General features: G+C 48.3%; 1 protein-coding gene across 5 annotated transcripts in view; it reads left to right on the top strand.

Annotated features, from left to right (window-relative positions):
- Nucleotides 1–22,752, top strand: part of WDR62 (WD repeat domain 62) — a 42,390-nt gene that overhangs the window by 8,786 nt on the left and 10,852 nt on the right. For 3 of the 5 annotated variants that reach the window (XM_073885186.1, XM_025854409.2, XM_025854408.2), the window contains exons 6-19: nt 120–257; nt 668–850; nt 2,429–2,589; nt 3,894–4,083; nt 10,558–10,695; nt 12,542–12,720; nt 14,142–14,233; nt 16,011–16,136; nt 18,715–18,782; nt 18,864–18,985; nt 19,875–19,950; nt 20,706–20,817; nt 20,913–20,976; nt 21,645–21,773. In XM_073885186.1, the coding sequence (XP_073741287.1) occupies nt 120–257; nt 668–850; nt 2,429–2,589; nt 3,894–4,083; nt 10,558–10,695; nt 12,542–12,720; nt 14,142–14,233; nt 16,011–16,136; nt 18,715–18,782; nt 18,864–18,985; nt 19,875–19,950; nt 20,706–20,817; nt 20,913–20,976; nt 21,645–21,773 (1,778 nt within the window). The remainder of the gene's footprint in view (nt 1–119; nt 258–667; nt 851–2,428; nt 2,590–3,893; nt 4,084–10,557; nt 10,696–12,541; nt 12,721–14,141; nt 14,234–16,010; nt 16,137–18,714; nt 18,783–18,863; nt 18,986–19,874; nt 19,951–20,705; nt 20,818–20,912; nt 20,977–21,644; nt 21,774–22,752) is intronic. The other 2 variants (XM_073885185.1, XM_073885187.1) reach the window with 1 other exon arrangement.

Here is a 22,752-nt window from a genome sequence, read left to right as displayed (position 1 = left end):
ACCCAAAGAAAACTGACTTGGTGCAGGGGAGGGTGAGGAGATACAGGGCTGAGAGCAAAGGCACAAATGATCCAATGGATGGGTGCTGGCATGAACTTGTCTGCATTGATTTTTTCCAGAAAGACATTGTGGTGGCTTCCAACAAGGTATCGTGCAGGGTCATCGCCCTCTCCTTCTCAGAGGACAGCAGCTATTTTGTCACTGTAGGGAACCGGCACGTGAGGTTCTGGTTCTTGGAAGTCTCCACAGAAGCAAAGGTAGGTTTCTTACCCTGCCCCCTTAGCCAGGCTGGGGGAGTAACCATTAGGAGCAGTATGGACTCCTGTTTTTACCTGAGGTTTGGAGGCAATGGCCTCAGAGGTTGTCTGGCCTCTGGTTCAACTTCTGCTTCTGGGCCTGCTCTGTAGGTGCTAACTGTCAGGCCCTGCTGGGAAATCTCCTCCCCACCCACTGACCCTGGGGCCACATCTCTTTCGTGGACTGCTGCCTTCCAGCCCCTCTGCCTGGAAGTGTGTGTTCTGTTTTATTCTTCCCTTCTCCATTTGGAGGAATGTTTAGAGTCCTGTTTAGCTATGTGTCATAGTCTCTGGCCATGAGAGTCCCATTGCGACCTTGCTGGGATCTAGGCCATATGGACAGCATCTTACGTGCCCTGCTATGCCTCCAGGTGACGGGCACGGTGCCCCTCGTAGGGCGTTCGGGCATCCTGGGTGAGCTGCACAACAACATCTTCTGCGGCGTGGCTTGCGGCCGGGGCCAGATGGCAGGCAGTACCTTCTGTGTGTCCTACTCGGGCCTCCTTTGCCAGTTCAACGAGAAGAGGGTGCTGGAGAAGTGGATCAACCTGAAGGTACCCCACCACCCCTCCCTGCCATCAAGGGGAAAACACTCTTCCCAGGATGTGTGTCTCCAGGGACACTCAGTAATATCCCTGCCTGATAGTTGATCCCGCTTGCTCTGGGTCTGACTCCTCAGAAGTTCTGCTTGTGAGACTCTGGGTGAGTGATTCTCCCTCTCCGAGCCTCAGTTTCCCCATCTGTAAAATGGAAATCCTGCTGCCCACCTCACAGAGTTGATCAGGGAGTCCCATGAGATAATATGTAGAAGGCAGGCAGCACAGTTCCTGGTTCCCTGTCATGGGCTCAGGGTTACAATTTTCTCCCATCACTGTTTGACCCAGTTCCCATTCTTTTCTTCACTGAGTACTCGTAGCTGGTGGGCAGACTGCATCTTTTTTTTTTTTTTTTTAATCTAAGGTATTATTCACTTTGTTTTTCAGTCAAAAAAGGACTATTTTAAAAATACGTAACATTTTATTTTATTTACTTATTTATTTATTAAAGATTTTATTTATTTATTTGACAGAGAGGGACAGAGCAAGAGACGGAACACAAGCAGGGGGAGTGGGAGAGGGAGAAGCAGGCCTCCCGCCGAGCAGGGAGCCCGATGCGGGTTCGATCCCAGGACCCTGGGATCATGACCTGAGCCGAAGGCAGACGCTTAATGACTGAGCCACCCAGGCACCCCAGAAATACGTAACATTTTAAATTAAAGGATGACATATTTATAAATTGCAGAACCACTTTTCTTTACGTTCTAAGGGTTTGAATCCAAACCGTTTTCCTGTTCTGAGACTGGATGGCTCTCAGCAGGAGCATCATGGTTTTCCCTCCTTTTCCTAGCTCTGTTCCTGTGGCTCCCCTTTAGAGCTCACCTTTAGGGCTAATGGTGTCAGGCCTGTGGAAGAATTGGGAGTTTCATCTGTTTTTCCTAGATGGTTAAGTGTCATTTTTTTTTTTCTCGTTTGAATCTTTTTTCTAGAACTTTAGCAGCTTAAGCAAGTCCAAAGCTTTCGACAGATGGATGGTTAGCCCCTGAGCAGTTGTCTTAAATGACTTATAAATTAAGTCCCTCTAGATTTGAGAAAGCTCCTCTAATCAGCGTCCAGAGGTCTGGCACTTCCTGTCCCTTCCATCTGGGTATCCTGGCAGGATAGAGAGTCCAAGAGTCTTTCCTGTATACAGTCACATTTTTCCGTGTTGCTCTGAAGTCTAATCTCTCTGAAGTTGTTTTTAAACAATAGGGAATAAAACATAAGCCCCCAATTCCACCGTGGTTCTGCATGTTACCTCTCCGAGGTCATAGTCTGCTGAGCAGATGATTTTCCACACACAGCTGAGTTCCTCTATAGACAGTGATGACAGTTCTGTCGCAGTTTGTGCCTCTGCCTGCCTGCTGGCATGTTTCCTTCAGTAGTGACTGCTAATATTCCTGATTCCAGAAGTTTACAATTTGCTGAAATGGGTTTCTTAGACCCAAGGAACTCTAAGGCTTCTCTGGAGGCTGACGTCTGCTCTGTTAGTCCCTATGTCTCTGCACTGGGTTACGTGGAGCATCAAGTCCACTTGGGTCCCCTTTGCCCCCACAGGTTTCCTTATCTTCCTGCCTCTGTGTCAGCCAAGAGCTCATCTTCTGCGGCTGCACAGATGGGATAGTCCGCATCTTCCAGGCCCACAGCCTGCAGTACCTCGCGAACCTGCCCAAACCACACTACCTTGGGGTGGACGTGGCCCAGGGCCTGGAGCCCAGGTACTGCCAACAGAGGGTGGGAGAGGGGCCCACCCAGAGTCTGTCTGCTGACGTCCGTTCGTGCTTTCAGCTTAACGTACCCACCTGGCCAGCCCTGGGCTGGAAGGATAGAGTTAGAGCGAGGCAGCAAAATCTCTGCCACCATGAAGTCTGTGGTCTAGTGAGGGAGCTTGATGATAAATAAGTATATAAACAAGGTCATTTCAGATAGCCCTAAGTGCTCTGGTGACATAAACCAGGAACTCAGGAAGAAAGTGCCTGGGGGTAGGGCTGTGTTGCTTGGGAGCCAGAGGAGGTGTCTCTGGTGAGGAGGAGCCAGCTATGTGGAGAGGTGGGTCCTAACAGCAAGTATCAAGACCTGACGGACAAAACACCCTGGGCTTGGCATGTAGCGTGAACAGCTAGGGGCTGTATGGCTGGAGCCCAGTGCACCAGGGGAGGATGTTAGAAGACAGGTCTGAACACTGATGGAGGCTGGCAGGGGGAGCTTTGTAGTCTTTTCTGAGGTCAGTGGGTAGCCACTGGAGATTTCAGGCATTGGAGTTAGTTATATGGTCGGCCTTAAGCATTAGAGCCCTCTGGCTGCCATGTTGAGAGCGGGTAGAAGGGCTAATCTGTGGTGTAAGGAGGCTGGGGGGAGGGGCCACCTAACCAGGGGGTGCTGGGTGCCTGGGGTTGCCTCTTTGTAGACTGCCAGACGCTACCTCCTGGGTACATTTTCCGAGTGACCCACAGTGCTGTGTTGCGGTAGCCAGGCCGCTCAGCTCTGCCACCTTCGCTGTGTGTGCTTTAGTTTCCTCATCTGTGAAATAGAGTACCTACCTCTCGTGGAGACTGCGAGAATTCAGTGTAGCTAGAGCTCTCAGATCGGCCCATAGTAAGTGCTCAGTAAACTATAGCCTTTGCAGGGAGGCCCCAGGCCAGGCGACAACTCCCCAGTCCCCCTGGCATAGGGATTTTTGGTCATGTGCTGGTGGGGCTAGTGAGGAAGAACTAAGGTACGTGCCCATTATCCTTCCATGCTCAAAGAGAGGATGGAACTTGGGTGGGTGAAATGAGGGGAGGTGAAAATTCAGATGTTCTCAGGGGCCAGGCAGAAGCTTCCAGTTTACAACCTCTGCACTAGAAGCAAAAGCAAAGGAAGAAGGAGGGAGGAGAGAGTAGAGTTGGAGTGGGAGATGACCCACTCCAATTATCATAAGGGATGGCATTGCCAGGCAAGAGGCAGCTCGAGTGTCACCAGAGGCAGCTGTCACTACTGACACTGACATCGATGGTGACTGATGACCATGTGGCCTTGTTAGCTTCCTCTTCCGCAGGAAGGCAGAAGCAGTCTACCCGGATACAGTGGCACTGACCTTCGACCCCATCCATCAGTGGCTGTCTTGCGTGTATAAGGACCACAGCATCTACATTTGGGATGTCAAAGACATCAACAAAGTAGGCAAGATGTGGTCGGAGCTCTTCCACAGCTCCTACGTCTGGAACGTGGAGGTGAGCCCCTCTCTTCCTACCTCTGCCCCTGCTCAGCTCCCCTCCGGGGCTCAGCTGGGGAGAGCTTCTGCAGTTTGGGGAACCCATTCAGCCCTTCGTTCACAAGATACTCGTGGCCCCAGCTTGGTACCGGATGCTGTTCTAGGTGCTGGGGACATAGCTGGGAAGGAAACTGGCAAAAGTCATGCCCTGCTGGAGCTCACATTTGGGCAGGAGAGTAAACACACACATCATCAGTAACAGCCAAGCGGCACTACCTCTGCAAAGACAAAGCAATGTAGGGGAAAGGGGACCAAGGGTGCTGTTCTAGAGAGGAGGCTGATCAGGGAAGGCCTCTCTGAGGACGTGACATTCAAGCAGAGACCTGCAGGAGGTGAGGGACAGAGGCAGGCAGCCACTGGGGAGAACGGCGGCAGGGGTGTGTGGACCTCGGAAAACTTGCTGTGGAGGGCCGCTTGTGTAGCTGAGTGCTTTTTCAAGTGTTGAAGTTTTCGGAGAATGAGTCTTTGGGGTGTTTTCATTCTCTAAAGCTGTTCTAAGTTTTCCTTGCAAATAAGACAACTGGTGGGGAAATCATTGTCTTCTACCTCCCCCTGCCCCTGAAAATTTCTTACTGCTAGGAGCATTTGTCCTGGAGAAATTATGTTTTCAGTAGCCCAATTCAGAATTGGGAGAAGTAACTTGATCCTTTTGAATAAGCATTATTCAGCCCTTTGACGCTTGAATCCATCTGCCTTCGTGGATCTGACGTTTCTGCTGATAGCACTTTTCTCACTTAACAAGAATGTTTTTTAAATAACTTTAAAATTTTGTATATAAATATATTCTCTTTGGAAAAAAAAGGTGAAATATTATAAAGCTAAAGTCTATTTTGATCACCTCCCCACCCCCCAATCCTGCTCTCTCTCACCCTCACCTTTGTTATTAGTTTATTATGTGTTCTTTCAGTTCGTTTCCTTTGTATCTGCCTGTTGTTTATATATATATATATATATATATATATCTGTCTCCTCAACAAAAATATTTGTGGGTGCATCTTTTTATCAGTTCTGGAAAGAACAGCCAGTACAATTTAAAAATTGCCTCTACCTGATTCTTTCTCTTCTTCTGCAACTCCCAGTGTCCTAACTCTCTATTCTTCATATTTTTTTAAATAACACAGATCTAGAAAACCACATGAAGGAAATGTACAATTTATTGATTATTGTTAGCAGCTGTTGATGCTCAATGCCTAGATCCATTTTATTCCTTGGGGGTTGCGATATGGTGATATTCTAATTCTATAATTTCTTTTTATTAGTTGGACTACTTATATGAAGAAACACTTCCCCTCATCTACTATTTGGTCACCCAGTGGTACACTTCATATAGGAAAGGCAGGATAAATGCTTGATTCTTTCCCTTTATTTACCAGTTTTCAAGATAATGAATTGGTTCCCTGTCCTCTAAAGGTAACTAGTTGTTTTTATTTAATATCATTATATACTCATATATGTAAATATATTGGATATATTTTAATCCATTGCAATTATTAACATTATTGAAGCTCAGATTGTCCCATCTTTGACCATTAGGAGCCTCTCCAAGTTGGCTCCTGAGTCCTTTGGATATGACCCTGGTAGTCTTTCTTTGGGAGCTACCTTGCTATTTGAGATGACAAGATGTTCCAGCCACATCTTGTACATTTCCTATCCCAGACCTAGAATCAGCCATTTCTTAAAGAAGCCCTCAGTTTTGTTTTCAGTTTGAATTGGTGTTTCACATTCACAGTCTAAGTGCTGGGGATGCTCATAGGTATTGGATTGATGCTTTTGGAAAGCTAAAGACGGGGATGATGGAATTAGAATATCCCCGTTAATCATTTACTTATTCCCACATTATAGGTACAACAGTCTAAGAATGACCATTATTCAATTTTGAAAAGAGTTAAAACAATTTTTTTGCATATGTTCTTTCCATTTTCCCTCAACTTTTTAAAATAATTATACTACATATACGTGATCTGATCATGTAGCCATTATATACCATATTCTCTCCCTTATGACCCCATTTATTTAGGGGGATGTAAGTGTACATATATATTATGGTAAAATACACATACCATAAAATTTGCCATTTAAACCATTTTTTTTTTATTTTTATTTTTTGAGAGTGTGTGTGCACATGCATGCGCAGGATGGGGGGAAGGGGCAGAGGGAGAGGAAGAGCGAGAATCTTAAGCAGACTCCAAGCTCAGTGCAGAGCCTGACTCGGGGCTCCATCTCATGACCAGAGATCATGACATGAGCTGAAATCAAGAGTCAGACACTTAACTGACTGAGCCACCCAGGCGTGCCCCTAAATCATTTTAAAATGTACAAGTCAGTGGTATTTAGTACCTTCATAATGCTGTACAACCATCCCTACTATATAGTTCTGGAACATTTTCATCACCCCAAAAGGAAACTCTGTACCCGTTAAGCAATCACTCCCTATTCCCACTCTCTCAGCCCTAATCTGCTTTCTATCACTGTGGATTTGCCTGTCCTGAATATTTCATACAAATGGAATAATAGAATACGTGGACTTTGTGTCTGGCTTCTTTCACTTAGTATATATTCAAGGTTTATCCATGTTGTAACATGTTTCAGTTCTTTCCTTTTTAAGGTTGAATAATATTCCATTGTGTGGATATACCACATTTTATTCATCTGTTCATCAGTTGATGGCCATTTGTGTTGTTTCCACCTTTTGGCTATTAGGAATAGTGCTGCTCTGAACATTCATGTACGAGCTTTGTTTGAAATCTGTGTTCAGTTCTTTTGGGTATATACCCATGAGCAGAATTGCTGGGTCATAATGGTAATTCTGTTTAGCCTTTCGAGGAACCACTAAATTTTTCCATGCTGTACCATTTTACGTTCCTCTTTTTTTCTTTTTAAGCAATTTCTGCACCCCAGTGTGGGGCTTGAACTCACGACCTTGAATCAAGAGTTGCATACTTCCAACTGAGCCAGCCAGGCGCCCCTCACCATTTTACATTCCCACCAGTGATGTATGAGGATTCCAATTTCTCTGCATCCTGATCAACACTAGTTTTTTGGGTTTTGCCTTTGAATTATAGCCACCTTAGTGTTTGTGAAGTGGTACTGTGTTGTGGTTTTGACTTTCATTTCCCTCATGGTTAATGATGTTGTTGAGCATGTTTTCGTGTACCAGTTGGTAATTTGTATATTTTTGGAGAAATGCCTATTCAAGTCTTTTGCCCTTTTTTTACTTCGGTTGTTTTTTTGCTGTTGAATTGTAAGAATTCTTTATGTATTCTGGATACTACATTCTTAGATATATGCTTTGCAGATATTTTCTCTCATTCTTTGTTATCTTTTCACTTTTCTTTTTGATGGTGTCTTTTGATGTACAAAGGTTTTTAATTTTGCTGAAGTCTGATTTATCTGTTTTTCTTTTGTTGCTTGTATCTTTGGTATCATAGCTAACAAACCATTGCCAAATCCACAGTCATAAAGATTTACTTTTAAGAGTTTTATTGTTTTAGGGGCACCTGGTGGCTCAGTCAGTTAAATGTGTCCACCTCTTGATCTCAGCACAAGTCTCGATGTCAGGGTCGTGAGTTCAGGCCCCGTGTTGGGCTCCACAATTGGTGTGGAGCCTACTTTAAAAAAAAAAAAAGTTTCATTGTTTTAGCTCTTTCATTTAGGTCTTTGATCTCTTTTAATTTTTGTATATACTTGAAGCAGGGGTCCAACTTCATTATTTTGCATGTGAATATATAGTTCAAGCACCATTTATTGAACAAACTATTCTTTCCCCATTGGATAACCTTGGCACACTTGTTGAAAATCAATTCACCATAGATGGATGTATGGGTTTAAGTTTGTACTCTCAATTATATTCCATTGATGTAGGTCTGTCTTTATGCCAGGAGCACATTTTTTTGATTACTTTGATAGCTTTGTAGTAAATTTTGAAATTAGGAAGTATGTTTCCTACAACCTTGTTCTTCTTTATCAATATTCGTTTGACTACTTGGGGTCCCTTACAATTCCATATGGATTTTAGGATCACCTTTCCCATTTCTGGGGTGGGGGGAAGTAATCTTTATTTTCTTCTTCCTGTCAGCTTTTGGTGTAGTTTGCTCTTGTTTTTCTAGTTCCTTAGGGTGAGACCTTATTGATTTGAGATTTTTTTTTTTAAGATTTATTTTTTTTATTTTGAGTGAGAGAGAGAGAGTGAGTGGGTGGGGGCAGAAGGAGAGAGAATCCCAAGCAGACTGCGCTGATTGCAGAGCTCACGTGGGGCTCCATCCCATGACTCCAAGATCACAACCTGAGCGAAAACCAAGAGTTAGACACTTAACCAACTGTACCACCCAAACACCCCTGAGATCTTTTTTTTCTAAGATTTTTTTTTTTTTAATTTATTTGAGAGAGAGCATGAGCAGGGGGAGGGGCAGAGAGCGAAGCAGACTCCCTGCTGACCAGAGAGCCCGACTTGGGGCTCCATCCCAGGTCCCTGGGAGCATGACCTGAGCCGAATGTAGACACTTAACCGACTGAGCCACCCAGCACCTCAGTCTTCTTTTTTTAATGTAGGCATTTACAGCTATAGATTTCCCTCTGAGCATTGCTTTTGCTGCATGCCATAATTTTGGTATACTGTGTTTTCATTTTCATTTGTCTCAGAGATTTTCTAATTTCTCTTTGATTTCTTCTTTAATCCATTGATTGTGTAAGAGTGTATGGTTTAATATTCATGTATTTGTTAATTCTCCAAATTTCCTTCTGTTATTTGTAATTTCATTCCAGTTGTGGTTGGAGAAGATTGTATGATAAGAGTCTTTAAAAATGTATTGACTTGTTTTGTTACCTGATGTGTGGTCTATTCTGGAGAATGCTCCATGTTCACTTGAGAAGAATGTGGATTTTGCTGTTATTGGGTGGCATATTCTTTATATATCTGTTAGTCTGTTTGGTTTATGGTGTTTTTCCAGTCCTCTGTTTTCCTTATTGATAATCTCTCTAGATCTGTCTTTTATTGAAAATGGAATGTTGAAGTCTCCAACTGTTACGAAACTGTGTATTTCCAATTCTATTCAGTTTTTGCTTCATGTATTTTGGTTCTTTGTTGTTATGTGTGTATGTTTGTATTTGTTATATGTTCTTTTTTTTTTTTAAAGATTTTATTTATTTATTTGGGGAGGGGGCACGAGCAGGGGGAGGGGCAGAGGCAGAGGGAGAAGCAGACTCCCTGCTGAGCAGGGAGTCCAATGTGGGACTCGATCCCAGGACCCTGGGATCATGACCTGAGCCGAAGGCAGATGCTTAACCAACTGAGCCACCTAAGCGCCCTTTGTTACATATTCTTGATGATTGACCCCTTTATCAATATATAATGCATTGCTTTGTCACTTGTAACAGTTTTTGATTTAAAATCTATTTTGTCTGATAGTACTATATATATACAACGTTCTCTTCTAGTTACTATTTGTATGGAATATCTTTCTCTGTACCTTCACTTTTACTCTGTATGTGTCTGGATATAAAGTACCCTCTAATGGACAACAGACAGTGGATCTTTTTTTTTTTTTTTTAAGATTTTATTTATTTATTTGTTCAGGGAGACAGCGTAAGCAGGGGAAGAGGAAGAGAGAGAATCTCAGGCCAACTTCATACCAAGCACAGAGCCCGATGCAGGGCTCGATCTCATAACCCTGAGATCATTACCTGAGCCAAAATCAGGAGTGGGACACTCAACTGATTGAGCCACCCAGGCGCCCCGTAGTGGATTTTTTTTTTATACATTTTGCCAGTAATTTCCTTTTGATTAGAGAGTTTAATCCAGTTACATTTAAAGTAATTGCTCATAAGATAGGATTTTTAGATGAAAAATCTATGCTGCTGCTATTATCATCTTCTCAGAACCCAGTGTTCTGTATTTTGAAATCCCTTTATATGTTATCTCTTTGACTCTCTGAGATGCATTTTGTTTCTAAAAATAGTTCTGTTTTCTTTTTCAGCTTTGCTTGGTTATTCTTTATAGTTTATGGTTGGCTACTCATACTTTTACTTTTGTCAAAGTTCTTCTATTTCTTTAAATATATTAAACATAGTTACTTTATATTCTGTCTAATAATGTCAGTGTTTGAAGCTGGACTATTGTTTCTGCTGCTTCTTGCTCATGGTACCTTGTTTCCTTTTGTGCTTAGTGATTTTTGACTGAGCTGAACCATTTGCCTTGGAAATTTATGTTTGGGGATGTTTCATGACCTGGGCTGAAGATGGTGCATGGACAATATATAGTAGTACTTGGTGTCTTTTTTTTCTTGTTTATTTTTAACGTAGAAGACATTACATTATGCCTGTCTGTCTGCAACATACTTTTTTTTTTTTCTTCACCAAAATGCAATAGAGTATCACAATGCTGTCATTGAAATGGTTGTAATGAATTGCCCTTTGCATTATTCTCTGGGAACTGTAGGTGTATCCTGAGTTTGAAGATCAGAGAGCTTGTCTGCCATCAGGATCTTTTCTTACTTGTTCCTCAGACAATACCATCCGCTTTTGGAATGTGGATAACAGCCCTGACTCTCACTGGCAGAAAAATATCTTCAGTAACGTGAGTGGCTTAATTGTGAACCATATTTTAGGAGGAACAGAGGCGTACTTTAATCTAGGATATAGGGGCAAGAGAAAGTCTTGTGGACCTTGGTATTAAGCTTCACTGGGGGCAGGAACCAGGAAGCACTCTGTGTCTCCCTCTCTCTTGCTTCTCTCTTTCTCCTTCTTTTTCTTTCTGAGGTAGCATGGCCTGTCCTCCCTGCTTCTCTCTGCCAGTCAACTCCTGCTCTTCGGGTATGTGTCAACATAGCTACCCCAGGCAACCTAACATATTCAAAAGAAATGAAGTTCCCTAAGTCTTGAGTCAGAGCTCCCTGGAAGAGCACCTGATGGACCAAACCAGGGAGGGGCTTCCCCTGTCTAGCTCGCTGCCACACTGTGAAGTCTTGGGTGAGGGTGCTGGCAGGACCCAAAGGGAGCCATGATGGGAGGGTAGGGAGAAAATACTTTGCTGAAGAAATGGTTGCTAGTGCTAGGTCAGTGAGGGAGCGTCTCTTAGGAGCTGAGACGTGAATCATGCGTTCATTTAATCTGCATTTGCTTATTAAGATCTCTGCTAGGTGCTGTGCTACCTGCTGGGGACACATCAATGCCTAAGACAGACCCTCCTCCTGCTCTTGTGGCTCCCACAGTCTAGTAAGGAAAGGCAGACAGGCAGTGAACCAATAACTGTACAAATTATGATATAATCGTTTTTAAAGATTTTATTTATTTATTTGGGAGAGAGAGAAAGAACAGGCAGGGGAGTGGCAGAGGGAGAAACAGACTACCACTGAGCAGGGAGCCCAACGTGGGGCTTGATCCCAGGAGCCTGGGATCATGACCTGAGCCGAAGGCAGACGCTTAACCAACTGAACCACCCAGGTGCCCCATAAATAATAATGTCTTTTAAAGATTTATTTATTTGAGAGAGGGAAGGAGTGGGGAGAGGGGCTGAGTGCGGAGCCCAATGCAGGGCTCAGTCTCACAACCCTGAGATCATGACCTGAGCCGAAATCAAGAGTCGGATGCTTAAGCGACTGAGCCACCCAGGCGCCCCTATGATAGAATCATAAGCGTGATCAGCACCATGAAAGAAAATTGGAAGTGCTGGTAGGATATATAACAGTCATCTGATTTTATCTGTGGTGTCAGGGGCAGCTTCCCAGAGGAGGAGTCAACTGAGCTGAGATATGGAGGATTGGAATGAGTAAAGAGGGGAGGGGAGAGTGTCCTATACCAAGGGAATAGCCTGTGCAAAGTCCCTGAGGGAGGAAAGAGTTCGGTGAGGTGGAAAACCTGAGCTGTCAGTGTGGCTGGAACAGAAGAGGCCCTTAATGCAGGGTGTGTATGGCAGGTGCCCCTTGACCCCCCCAACCCAGCACTGTCATCTTCTCTTCCACACCTGTGATATACATGTTACATTTGGCTGCATAGAATAGAAAAACCCAAAACAAGAGATGAAAATTTGGTTTTCTGACTCAGGCAAACAGTCGGGAGGTAACCAGGCTGTTTTGGCAGCTGCAGGAGGCCCTTAGAGACCCCCCCCCCCCCGAGCCTTCAGCTCGCCACTCTGCCCTTTTGGAGTGGCTCCCATCCTTGTCACCCAGTATGGCTGCTGGAGCTCCAGGGGGCAGGACAGAGGAGAAGGGAGCAGAGGGTTCTCACTTCTCATTGACCAGAGCTGATTCACAGAGCCTCATCTAGCTGCAAGGGAGGCTGGGCAACAGTTATTCTGAGTAGGGAAGGTTAAATCTGGAGGTCTGTTACTAATGAAGAATGGGAGGTGGGCTAGTGGGAGACACAAGTGCAGAGGTGCTTCAGACCTTCCCAGAGCACTGACCTCAGCCCTCTCCTTCCTGCAGACCCTGCTGAAGGTAGTGTATGTAGAGAATGACATCCAGCACCTGCAGGACATGTCCCACTTTCCAGACCGGGGGAGTGAGAATGGGACACCTATGGACGTGAAGGCTGGGGTGCGAGTCATGCAGGTCAGTCCTGATGGCCAACACCTGGCTTCAGGCGACCGAAGTGGAAATCTGAGGCAAGTGAGGCCTGGCGGGTGACTAATGTACGCTTCCCAGCTCAGGCTTGGGTCCTGAGGGTGGTGGGAAGGAGCCCTGGCCTGGGCACCTGTGCTTCCCCATTGGGAATGAGGGACTGTGAATGGCAGTCTGGAAACCAGCCATTCCTGAGAACCTAAGCTAAGAAGTATCTTCCAGAGGGCTGAGATAGGGGAGGTCCCAGGACCGCAGCAGCTGGGGCTTGTGAACGGTGCCTGCGTGGTAGACGGGCAAGCTTGCATTCTAGGGTAGGGTGACACTTTTACCAGCCATGTGACCCCAGTGCTGAATAGTCAGGTTGCCAGCTGGAGCTTGGGGGGCCCTGGTGGCACTGGAAGGGGAGCCGGGAGGATGGGACATTTGAGGGTGCAGGCTGTTTACCCACACCGTAGAGGTTTTTTTAAGACGTTCCTGGCACGGTAGGTGCTGACAGAATATGAGCGCTCTCACGGGGACCAGGTTTACGTTGAATGACAGCTGTGACCACCTGGGTGCTGAGGCCATTGAGGAAGGGAAGGGATGGGGAGAGCATGGGCTCCATCTTAAAGGGGCAGCTACCAAGCAGTAGCGGGATCGCAGGCTCCGCTGTCCGATGTCCCCATTGTCCAAGAAGAGTGAAGTGCAGGGTTTTTCGTGAAATTCCATGGTTTTTAAATGGTGGCAACTGTTTTGACACCACTCACTGTGTGAGGCAGCCCGATGTGTCCGTGGGCTGCGCACACTGACAGCGTTCTGCTGTGCGAGGTGAGACCAGTCACGAGCTAACTTGGGTATAGCACTCCTCCCTGGCTGGCCACGGGCCTGCCGCTGTGTGCACCGACCAACTTAGCCCTTTCCCCCACCCTCTGATGGGAGCACTGGTATTAACTCCATTTCCAGATGGGTTAACTGGGGCAGGAGAGGCCAGTGGCTAAGCTAAGCTCACACAGGAAGAGTGGAGGACCTGAGAGGACTGTCTCTTAGGTCATCCTAAATGGCCTGTTGGTTGGTTGATTTCATTTGGAGAGAAAGGAAAATTTAGATTTGAGAGTCTTTAAGAATGGGAGATTGGAATCAAGTACTCCTCACCCATAGGTCCTATCCTTGAGTATGACCTCTGACCCTGGGTCCCTCCCCCACCCCCAGGCATCTCCTCTGACACAGCCCTGCCCTAACTCCTGTTCCCGCAGAGGACTGTCCTAGACCTGCCCCATGGAGCCATAAGGGGCTGGGTGCCCACTTAGGTGGCCCAGGCTTGGCACTGCCACCTTTAAATAGCAGGTTTCTATACGAGAAGAATGGTTGGGCATCTCTAGACTAGTTGGCCAGGGCAGGGAGTTCCCCATGTTGCCTCTCTGGCAGAGCACCTAGAGCTGAGGGGTGGGGCACGGGCAGGGTACAGTGGACAGTGTGTGTCTCCCAGGATCCACGAGCTGCACTTCATGGATGAGCTGGTCAAGGTGGAGGCCCATGATGCTGAGGTGCTGTGCCTGGAGTACTCCAAGCCTGAGACCGGTAAACCTATGCGGGGTGGCAGGGGGAAGGCAGGGGAGCATCCCCCCTGGCAGAGCCACAGAGACGGGGAGTTGATGTCTGGTGGGGCTCTGAGTGACAGCTGCACTGGGCCCTGAGACCGGGGTAGCTGGGAGTCTAGAACGCAAGACTGGCAGGCAGGACTGGGCTGGACTTGCTCTGGTTCCCAGTGTCCCAAAAAGCGCTCAGGTTAAAAAGGTGAGTGTTGAATGAGAGAATGTATGGATAGATCAACAGTTGTATATCATATCTATATCAAATAATATCGAACATATTATTTTGAAAAAGTTTGATGCCTACAGAAACATTGCAAGAGTATTAGAATAAATACCCCTGTTCTCTTCACCCAGATTCCTCAGGTTTTTTTCTTTTAAATTCTATCTGACCCTGTGACTGTGTGTATCACTTTATCTGCTTCCGCATCTCCACTTCTGTGTCCATGTTTGTGCACGCGTGTGTACATGTGCTCACATTAATAAAATACTAGCATATACATTTTTTTAAGTAATTTTTGTAAAAAAAAATTTTTTTTAAGATTTTATTTATTTATTTGACAGAGAGAGACACACACAGCAAGAGAGGGAACACAAGCAGGGGGAGTGGGAGAGGGAGAAGCAGGCCTCCTGCCGAGCAGGGAGCCCGATGCGGGGCTCGATCCCAGGACCCTGGGATCATGACCTGAGCCACCCAGGTGCCCCTAGCCATATACATTTCTTTTGCTGACTTGTTAGAGAATAAGTCAAAGGTATGACCTTTCACTCTTCACTGGGTCTGTGAGGACATCCATTTACATGACCATGTGCACTTATCAAATGTGGAAGTTTCACTTTTTCCTGTACTGTCCTCTCTTTTGTGGTCCTTATTCCCATTTTGCCGGCTGTCCCAATATTGTCCTCTGTAGCACCTTTGTTTTTCCAGTCCGGAAACTCGTAACTCTTTTATCACCTTTTTTCTGGAACATTTCCACAGCCTTAATTTGTCTTTATGACTTGACTTTCTGCAGAGTATAGACCAGTCATTTTATAGAATTTCCTTCCATTTGAGTTTGTCTGTTTTCCTCATGATTTCATGCTGGTGATACATTTTTGGCAGGAATAGAACTTAGGTGGAGTCATGTCCTGATAGGTAAGCAATCTTTCCCATGCTCTTTCCTCCTCCTTCATTTCCCCGCACCCTCTGACCCACCAGTTTTTCTTGAGATCTCTCTTCGTTCAGTCCATCCTTCCTGAGCTCCCGTCTGCCTCGGGTCATGTGTTCGCCCTGAGACATGCCAGGCGACCAGGGTAAGCGCTGTCTGAGGGGGCGCCCTGGCAGAAGGCGGTGTGGCAGCGGGCCGCCAGTAGGACCTGGTCGAGACCCAGATAGCCAGAGCTCAGAGAGTGAGGGAACAATGTTCTGGGGAGGCTGGGAAGTTGGCAGGGCTTCGTGGCATGCCTAAGAGTCGGACTTGGCAGGAAGGAGTGCTGGGCTCTGCTAGGATGGCTGCTGTGGGGACAGGTGGCAGAGCGTCGTGTGTACCTCAAGATTCATCCGCTGGACTGGTGGCACAGGGTGGGAAATGCCAGGGTTTGGGGGGCTCTGGGGAAAGACTACAGAGAGCAGAGGGAATGGCCCCTTTCTGGGTTTGGGCAAGTTGGCTGCAGGTATAGAACCAAAGACCCCTTCTTCAAGGCCTGGAAAGCTCAGTCACGTTGCTGTCTGGGAGGCCATGGCAACGAGCAGCCTCCGGGGAACCCAGGGCTACCCTGTCCACTCACAGGGCTGACCTTGCTGGCCTCGGCCAGTCGGGACCGACTGATCCACGTGCTGAACGTGGGGAAGAACTACAACCTGGAGCAGACCCTGGACGACCACTCCTCCTCCATCACGGCCATCAAGTTTGCTGGTGAGCCCTTTCCTTCCTGCTTGCTCCACCTTGTTTGGTGCGCTCCTTTGGCTACAAGTAACAGCAAAACTCCCTTTAGCTTAAACAAAAAAGGGAAAAGCAAGCTCTGGATTCAGGCCCAGCTGGATCCAAAGGTTGATGATTTTTTTTTTCCCTTATCAAGACTCCCTCTGTCAGCTGCACCTTTCTGCGGTGGGCGGTATCTTGGTTATCACTGTGCCACTGGAAGATTTCCCCTCTTTCTGTCAGTTTTGGCAGAAATTGGGTGCTGACTTCCCTTGTGCTGGCTTGAGGCACCTGCCCTTTTCAGAACAGTTATGGGTGCCAGGGCTTTGGGGTGTTTTCTTGGGCCACGTCTGACTCAGGTGCCCCCAGCCCACACCTGCCTCTGCCTCTGATCCAGGAGGACTGGAATTAGGTGAATGTTGTTCCCCAAAAGGAAATTGGGATGCCAGTCCTGCAAGAGGGCAGGATGGACACTGGTGACCTTGGCAGAAAAATAGGTGACCATGAAAATCGCGGGAAGCTAATTCTGTGCTGGCAAGGATCCTTGCACTGCAGTTTGCCCCTTCCTTACCCCACCTGCAGCTAGAGTCACACAGCCAGGAGGTGCAGGCTTAGGATCTTGCCTCAGGCTGCCCTGCAAAGCCCACACTCAACAAGGAAATCAAAGGGATTTCCTCTAGACTTGAAAGGTTAAGCATGGAGGTCCTTGGCCCTAAAGGATTCTGAGGGGAGGGGAGGTGGATCCTGTAGGGTTTAACTGATCAGAACCCAAGAGCATATTCAAAACTATATTCCAGAAGAAAGTTGTTCATGGAGAGAATATATCCACATACTCATTCTAAGTTCTTGACCATGAAGAGTTTTTTTACATGTAATCTTGTGACTGGAAAGGTATTAATGTCCCTTGATCCTCCCTGCTTCCTGCCCTACCTCTCTGTAGCTAAAACAAGTTAACAATGGACAAAAGTTAACAATGTTTGACGTGTCTTGATGAAGACCTCCAAAGCTGATCAGCTAAAATTTCTCAGACACCTTTAAAAATCTATTCATTTCATGGGATAGAGTTAATTAGAATAAATCAGTGAGTCTAGCTGTTTGGCCACCAGTGACCTCAGCTTTCATGAATGGTATGGATCCAAGACCGGTGATGACAGTCCAAGGGGTGGCCCAGGAATTGGTCCTTAAGGCCACCTTCTGCAGGGTGTGGGTTTTCATCAGAGCCCCCAGCCAGTCCGACAAGATGTAAATCCTCAACCCAGCTCCTGAATGCCCCACTCCGGCTGCGTTTTGCTCAAAACATTGACAATTTTAGTATAAACTGGGCTCCAGCCAGTCGAAACCTAACAGCAGCTGCCCTGCTAAAGAAGGATTCCGTCCTTAACAGTTTTATCTGAAACATATCCAAACAAATGAATACAATAGATGTAGTTTACAGAATAATACAATGAACTTCCCATCAAGGTTCATAATCAGTGGATATGAACTAGAACAGACACACCTATTGTTTATAACCAGTAACTGTGCTGATTGCTTGTGTTCTAACATTGCTGAGTACTTGGGCTCCCCACCCCACATTCAGAAGCAGAACATTACCAGTAACTTGCAGGCCTCTCTGGGTCCCTCCTAGGTCACACTCCCTCTCCCACACAGGACTCACTCCCTTCTGTGGGCCAGTGACTCCTGCTTGAGTAACAACTTGTGTATCAGGCCCTAGCTCTCTCCGATGTCCTGCCACGAAGCAGCAGGTTTGTGGTGCCCGGGCTTCATATTTATTTATCCTCAGTGTTTTATATCCCGTCTCTGCATCATCACCACAACTCTGAGGTATTTGTGCTGTTATCATTCTAAGTCTATAAAGAAAGAAGAAGAAAGGCCAGAATATGTAGAGTGCTTACCAGGTTGCAGCCACTGTTCCACAGGCTTCACAGAACTCCGTGGGGCAGGGGCTCTCATAGGCCCATTGTACAGACAGGAAACTGAGGCATGGAGAGAAAGCCAGGGCTCAGAGCACAGTGTTTAGCCAGAAAATGCCTGAGTCTAATCCTGGCCCTGTCCTGACTCTCTGTGCACCCTGGGCCAAGGACTGTGTGACTCTAAGCCCTGGGTTCACATTCGTACAGGGGAGTGGCCAGTGAGCAGTCAGGAAGGGAGGCACCGGTGGCTCGGGCCCTGACCTGAGGTGCATGTGGATGCTCTGATTGCTCAGGATGGCATGGACCTCCCAACAGTCTGCCTGTCTCCGCTTGCCCCCTGATTTGGTCCCGCTTCCACTCGGCTGCCCAGATCATCTTTCCAAATCCCAGATCAGACATGGTGCCCCTTTGGTGTCCCTGGCCTGTTCCCTATCTGCCCTTGCTCTGCAGAGGCCTGTCAAGCCACTGCTCTAGCTGTCCCACCTCACGCACACAGCTGCATGATACAAGCACCCAGCACCCACTCCCCTCCTCCAGGAATCCCTCCCTGACCCCCAGCAGAGTTCCCTTGCAGGGAGTTCCCTAGCTAGGATTCCTGGCCCCAGGCAGGCTCGGCAGTGGCCCAGCCTCACCTAATGTACCACCTCCTTCTCCTCCAGGCAATAGAGACATCCAGATGATCAGCTGTGGGGCTGACAAGAGCATCTACTTTCGCAGTGCCCAGCGGGTAGAGTGAATTGGCCTCCTTGGGGGCTGGGGTGGGCAGCTTGTCAGGGGCGTCCTCTGAAGGCCCTGCCTGCCCTGCCAGACCTCAGATGGACTACACTTTGTCCGCACCCATCACGTGGCAGAGAAGACAACCTTATATGACATGGACATTGACATCACCCAAAAGTATGTGGCCGTGGCCTGCCAGGACCGCAATGTGAGGTGAGGAGCTGCCCTGGGCTCTGAGTCGGCCTGGCCTGGTTTCTGAGTAGGGCCTGTATGAGACCTAGTCGGGTCTGTCTGCTCGTGAGCTGTCTGTTTTCTTCCCTCTGCTCATCTGGTCCCTCGGGAGCTGAGTTGGGTGGAAGGACCCAGCGGGTGTTTCTCAGGAGCTGGGCTCACCCAGGTCTAGCCTCCAGGTCAGCAAGGGGATTCCTTCTGGCTCTCCAGAAGCCTGTGTGGGGTGACTAAGAGGTGCTGGTGTGGCTCATAAATTCGTTCACTCACCTCCCTTCCTTGAGCACCCAAGCTGGGACCGACAGTGCAGGAGACGCAGCAGCGAGCAGGGCAGCCCCAGGCCTTGCCTTCACGGAACTCACAGTCCAAGGGAGGCGAGGTGGACACCTCACTAGACAGTGACAACATGGAGCGGTCAGGGCTGGGAGAGCCCAGGGGACTTGGGGGGCCCGGCGAGACACCTGACCCTACCTGGGGATCAAGCAGGGCTTGATGGAAGGAACATCTGAACTGAGACTGTGGAAGAATGAGCCAGGGGAGGGGAGAGCTTGTGCAAAGAGGTTCTCCACCTCTTTCATCTGCTCATTCAAATTGAGTGCCAGGCACTCTGCTTGCTCTGTGGCAGGGAAGACAGACATGAACGCAACAGACACTAACTCCATGGACACCCCAGTACATAACCTCCATGACCTCAGCCTGAGATGGCATCTCATTCTCTGAGGTGGCGATCTCAGTCCAGGCATCAGATTGGGGATGAGAGGTGGCAAGGGGCTTTCGGGAGCGAGGAAGATGGTCCAGTAAGGCTGAAACCAGAATGTAGGAGGGGGCAGGTGGGCAGGGCCATGTTGGCCACGTTGTGCCCCTACCTCTGCAGAGTCTACAACACCATGAACGGGAAGCAGAAGAAGTGCTACAAGGGCTCCCAGGGTGATGAAGGGTCCTTGCTGAAGGTGAGTAGCTGGGACCCCCGTGTGAAAAGCACACACATTCCCCCCGTCCGTCTTCTGCCCTGATGGGCCACCTGAGACCTGTGGCCTCCTGGGCACCTGATCAAAGATCACAAGCTGGCCAGCACCCACTCCGGCCTGGCTGACCAAGGAGGTTGCTTGGGAGCTGGGGGTGTCACAGACTATTTTACCTTTATTTACTGAGCCCTTTTCCAAACCAGGACATTTAAGTGGTTTCTATTTTGAATGGCCATGGTGTGGTGAGAACAATCAAAGAGACCTGGGCTTCTTTACCAGGCTTGCCCCTTGCTGTGTTATCAGGACAAGTTTGGGGGACCTTCTCAGAGCCTCTGGAGTAGGGGAGTTGTTATGAGTTCAGGGTTTAAGGTCAGACTCTCGCAGCTGTGCCTCAGGCTGTGACCTTGGGCAAGTGTCATCTTCTCTGAAGCCCATTTCATCACTTGTAAAATGCAGATAGAAAGAACCTCTGTCATAGGGTTGTTCTCTGGAAGAAATCAGTTTGCATGCATACAGTGCTTGGCATAGGGCTTGGTTGGTAATTTTTTCACTTGTGAAATGGGAGCAGGAGTTTGATCCTAACCAGGGTGTATGCCCTGCGGGCTACCTGGGACGAGTCAGCGTGCCAAGTGTCCCGCACGAGAGGGTCCTCCATCCGTGGAGGCTATGGGGTTTGACCCAGCTTTGCCAGAGGGAAGAAGCAGGCAGCCCCGCTGTCATGTGGGTCGTCTTCTCCCCAGGTCCACGTGGACCCCTCGGGCACCTTCCTGGCCACGAGCTGCTCGGACAAAAGCATCTCGGTGATTGACTTTTACTCAGGCGAGTGCGTTGCCAAGATGTTTGGTCACTCAGGTGGGTGTACCTCCCTATATGGGACGCCTCCCCACGCGTCCCCACACCGCCTTCTGACTCAGGAGGTCAGCACAGCTTCTCTGCTCTGCTTTCAGAAATCGTTACCGGCATGAAGTTCACCTACGACTGTCGTCACTTGATCACAGTATCCGGAGACAGGTGGGAAAGGCCTGGAGGCTGCCCCTGGCTGGCCTCCCTCTGGGAGTGGGCAAGACTGGTACTGTGGGGGGTGCAGGGGCTCAGACAGTGGGAACACCATGCTCCCGGCCTGCCCTGCCCACGCAGAGAGCCCTGCCGAGGGTTCCAGCTTACTGCTCTCTCCTTTGACGGCGTGGACCTTGGTGTTACACCCAGCCCTGAGTTCAAATCCTAGATCTGCCACTTACTTGGCACCTTGAACAGGTCATTTCCCATCTCTAAGCCTCAGTTTGCTCCTTTGTAAAAGACAGATGACCCCAATGTCCCAGACAACTGTACAGTGAGAATCAAATGAGGTGGCATATAAAGTCCTTAGCATGTGGTTGGTGCCCAAAGAAGTCCCTTTTGTTGCTCCCTCTAGTTTATTACAGTCCTTCCGCAGCCCCCTTCCTTGGGTCTTGAAGACTTCAGAACAGGTCCTGGTTTGCTGGGATGCTCTGAACCGCGCCCAGGGTGTAGAGCCCACGTGGCCTGGAGCACCCGCCCTGCACCCCAAGCAGAAGGGGGGTGTTTTCTGGGAGGGGCCAGGGAATGGGGTCTTGGCTGTGGTGACCTAGGGGGCTCCAGGGTCAGATGGCTTCTATGTTTACTGTTCCCTCCCCTTCCACATCTCTCTTTGGCCTCTGCAGCTGCGTGTTCATCTGGCACCTGGGCCCGGAGATCACGAACTGCATGAAGCAGCACTTGCTGGAGATCGACCACCGGGAACAGCCGCAGCAGCAGAACATGCAAGACGGGAAGTGGAGCAGCCAGCCCAGGTCCTGGCGGTGACCCGGCCATCCCTCACCCGTCTTTCTGTCTGCCAGAGAAACGTTTTCCCACCCTGGGCCCCGTGAGGAGTGATGCCGGAGACAGCCATGGCCAGGACAACCCTAGGCCCTGCCCTTTGTGCACCCGTGGCTCCGTTGGGGAGACAGATTTTGAGTACAAAGTTATGATAGTATATAGGAGAAGTGTTTTGAAGTGGAAAAGCGAAGTGGAGAGCCTGTGAGCACTTGTTTTGGGGGAAGAAGCTCTGGGGCACTGTGGGCACCAGGGGAGGCCCCTGCCCCAGCGTGCAGTGGGGAGGGACATAGGGAAGCTTCGCTCCAGTGGAGGACCCTTATTCTTCAAAGTTTTTATGCTGCAAGACCAGTTTCATTTGGAGTGAGGTCATTTTTTTTTTTTTTAAGATTTTATTTATTTATTTATTTGAGAGAGAGATAATGAGAGACAGCACAAGAGGGAAGAGGGTCAGAGGGAGACGCATACTCCCCGCTGAGCAGGGAGCCCAATGCGGGACTCGATCCCAGGACTCCAGGATCATGACCTGAGCCGAAGGCAGTCGCTTAACCAACTGAGCCACCCAGGCACCTTGGAGTGAGGTCATATTCTAATTTCTAATTAGGGAATTTTAGTTTGGAGGTCTCAGTTGAGTGGGAGATTTGGGGGTTTATCCTCCCTCCTGCCTCTGGAGCTGTCCTTGCCTTTCTCTGCCTTGAGGCTTTGCCATTGCCTCCCCACAGGGCCCAGGCCTGAACATGAGCCTCCCGTCCTGCGTGGTATTGGAGGTCTTGCAGATCTAGGTACCAAGGGAATGGGCAGCTCCTCTTGGCTCTTGGTTTTGAGGCTTACACACTGCCCCAGGTGCCCTCCAGTGCCCACCTTGTGTCAGGCGTGTTTTAGGCTCCTGTACTCCAAAGGAGATAAAACCTTATTGCTACCCACCCCCACACACTCCACGCCACACACACACAC

This window comes from Callorhinus ursinus, unplaced genomic scaffold (assembly GCF_003265705.2).
Source record: "Callorhinus ursinus isolate GAN/ISIS: 27379988/994484 unplaced genomic scaffold, GSC_fseal_2.0 scaffold61, whole genome shotgun sequence".
Taxonomy (NCBI): Eukaryota; Metazoa; Chordata; class Mammalia; order Carnivora; family Otariidae; genus Callorhinus; species Callorhinus ursinus.
This window is presented reverse-complemented; position numbering and strand designations above follow the sequence as displayed.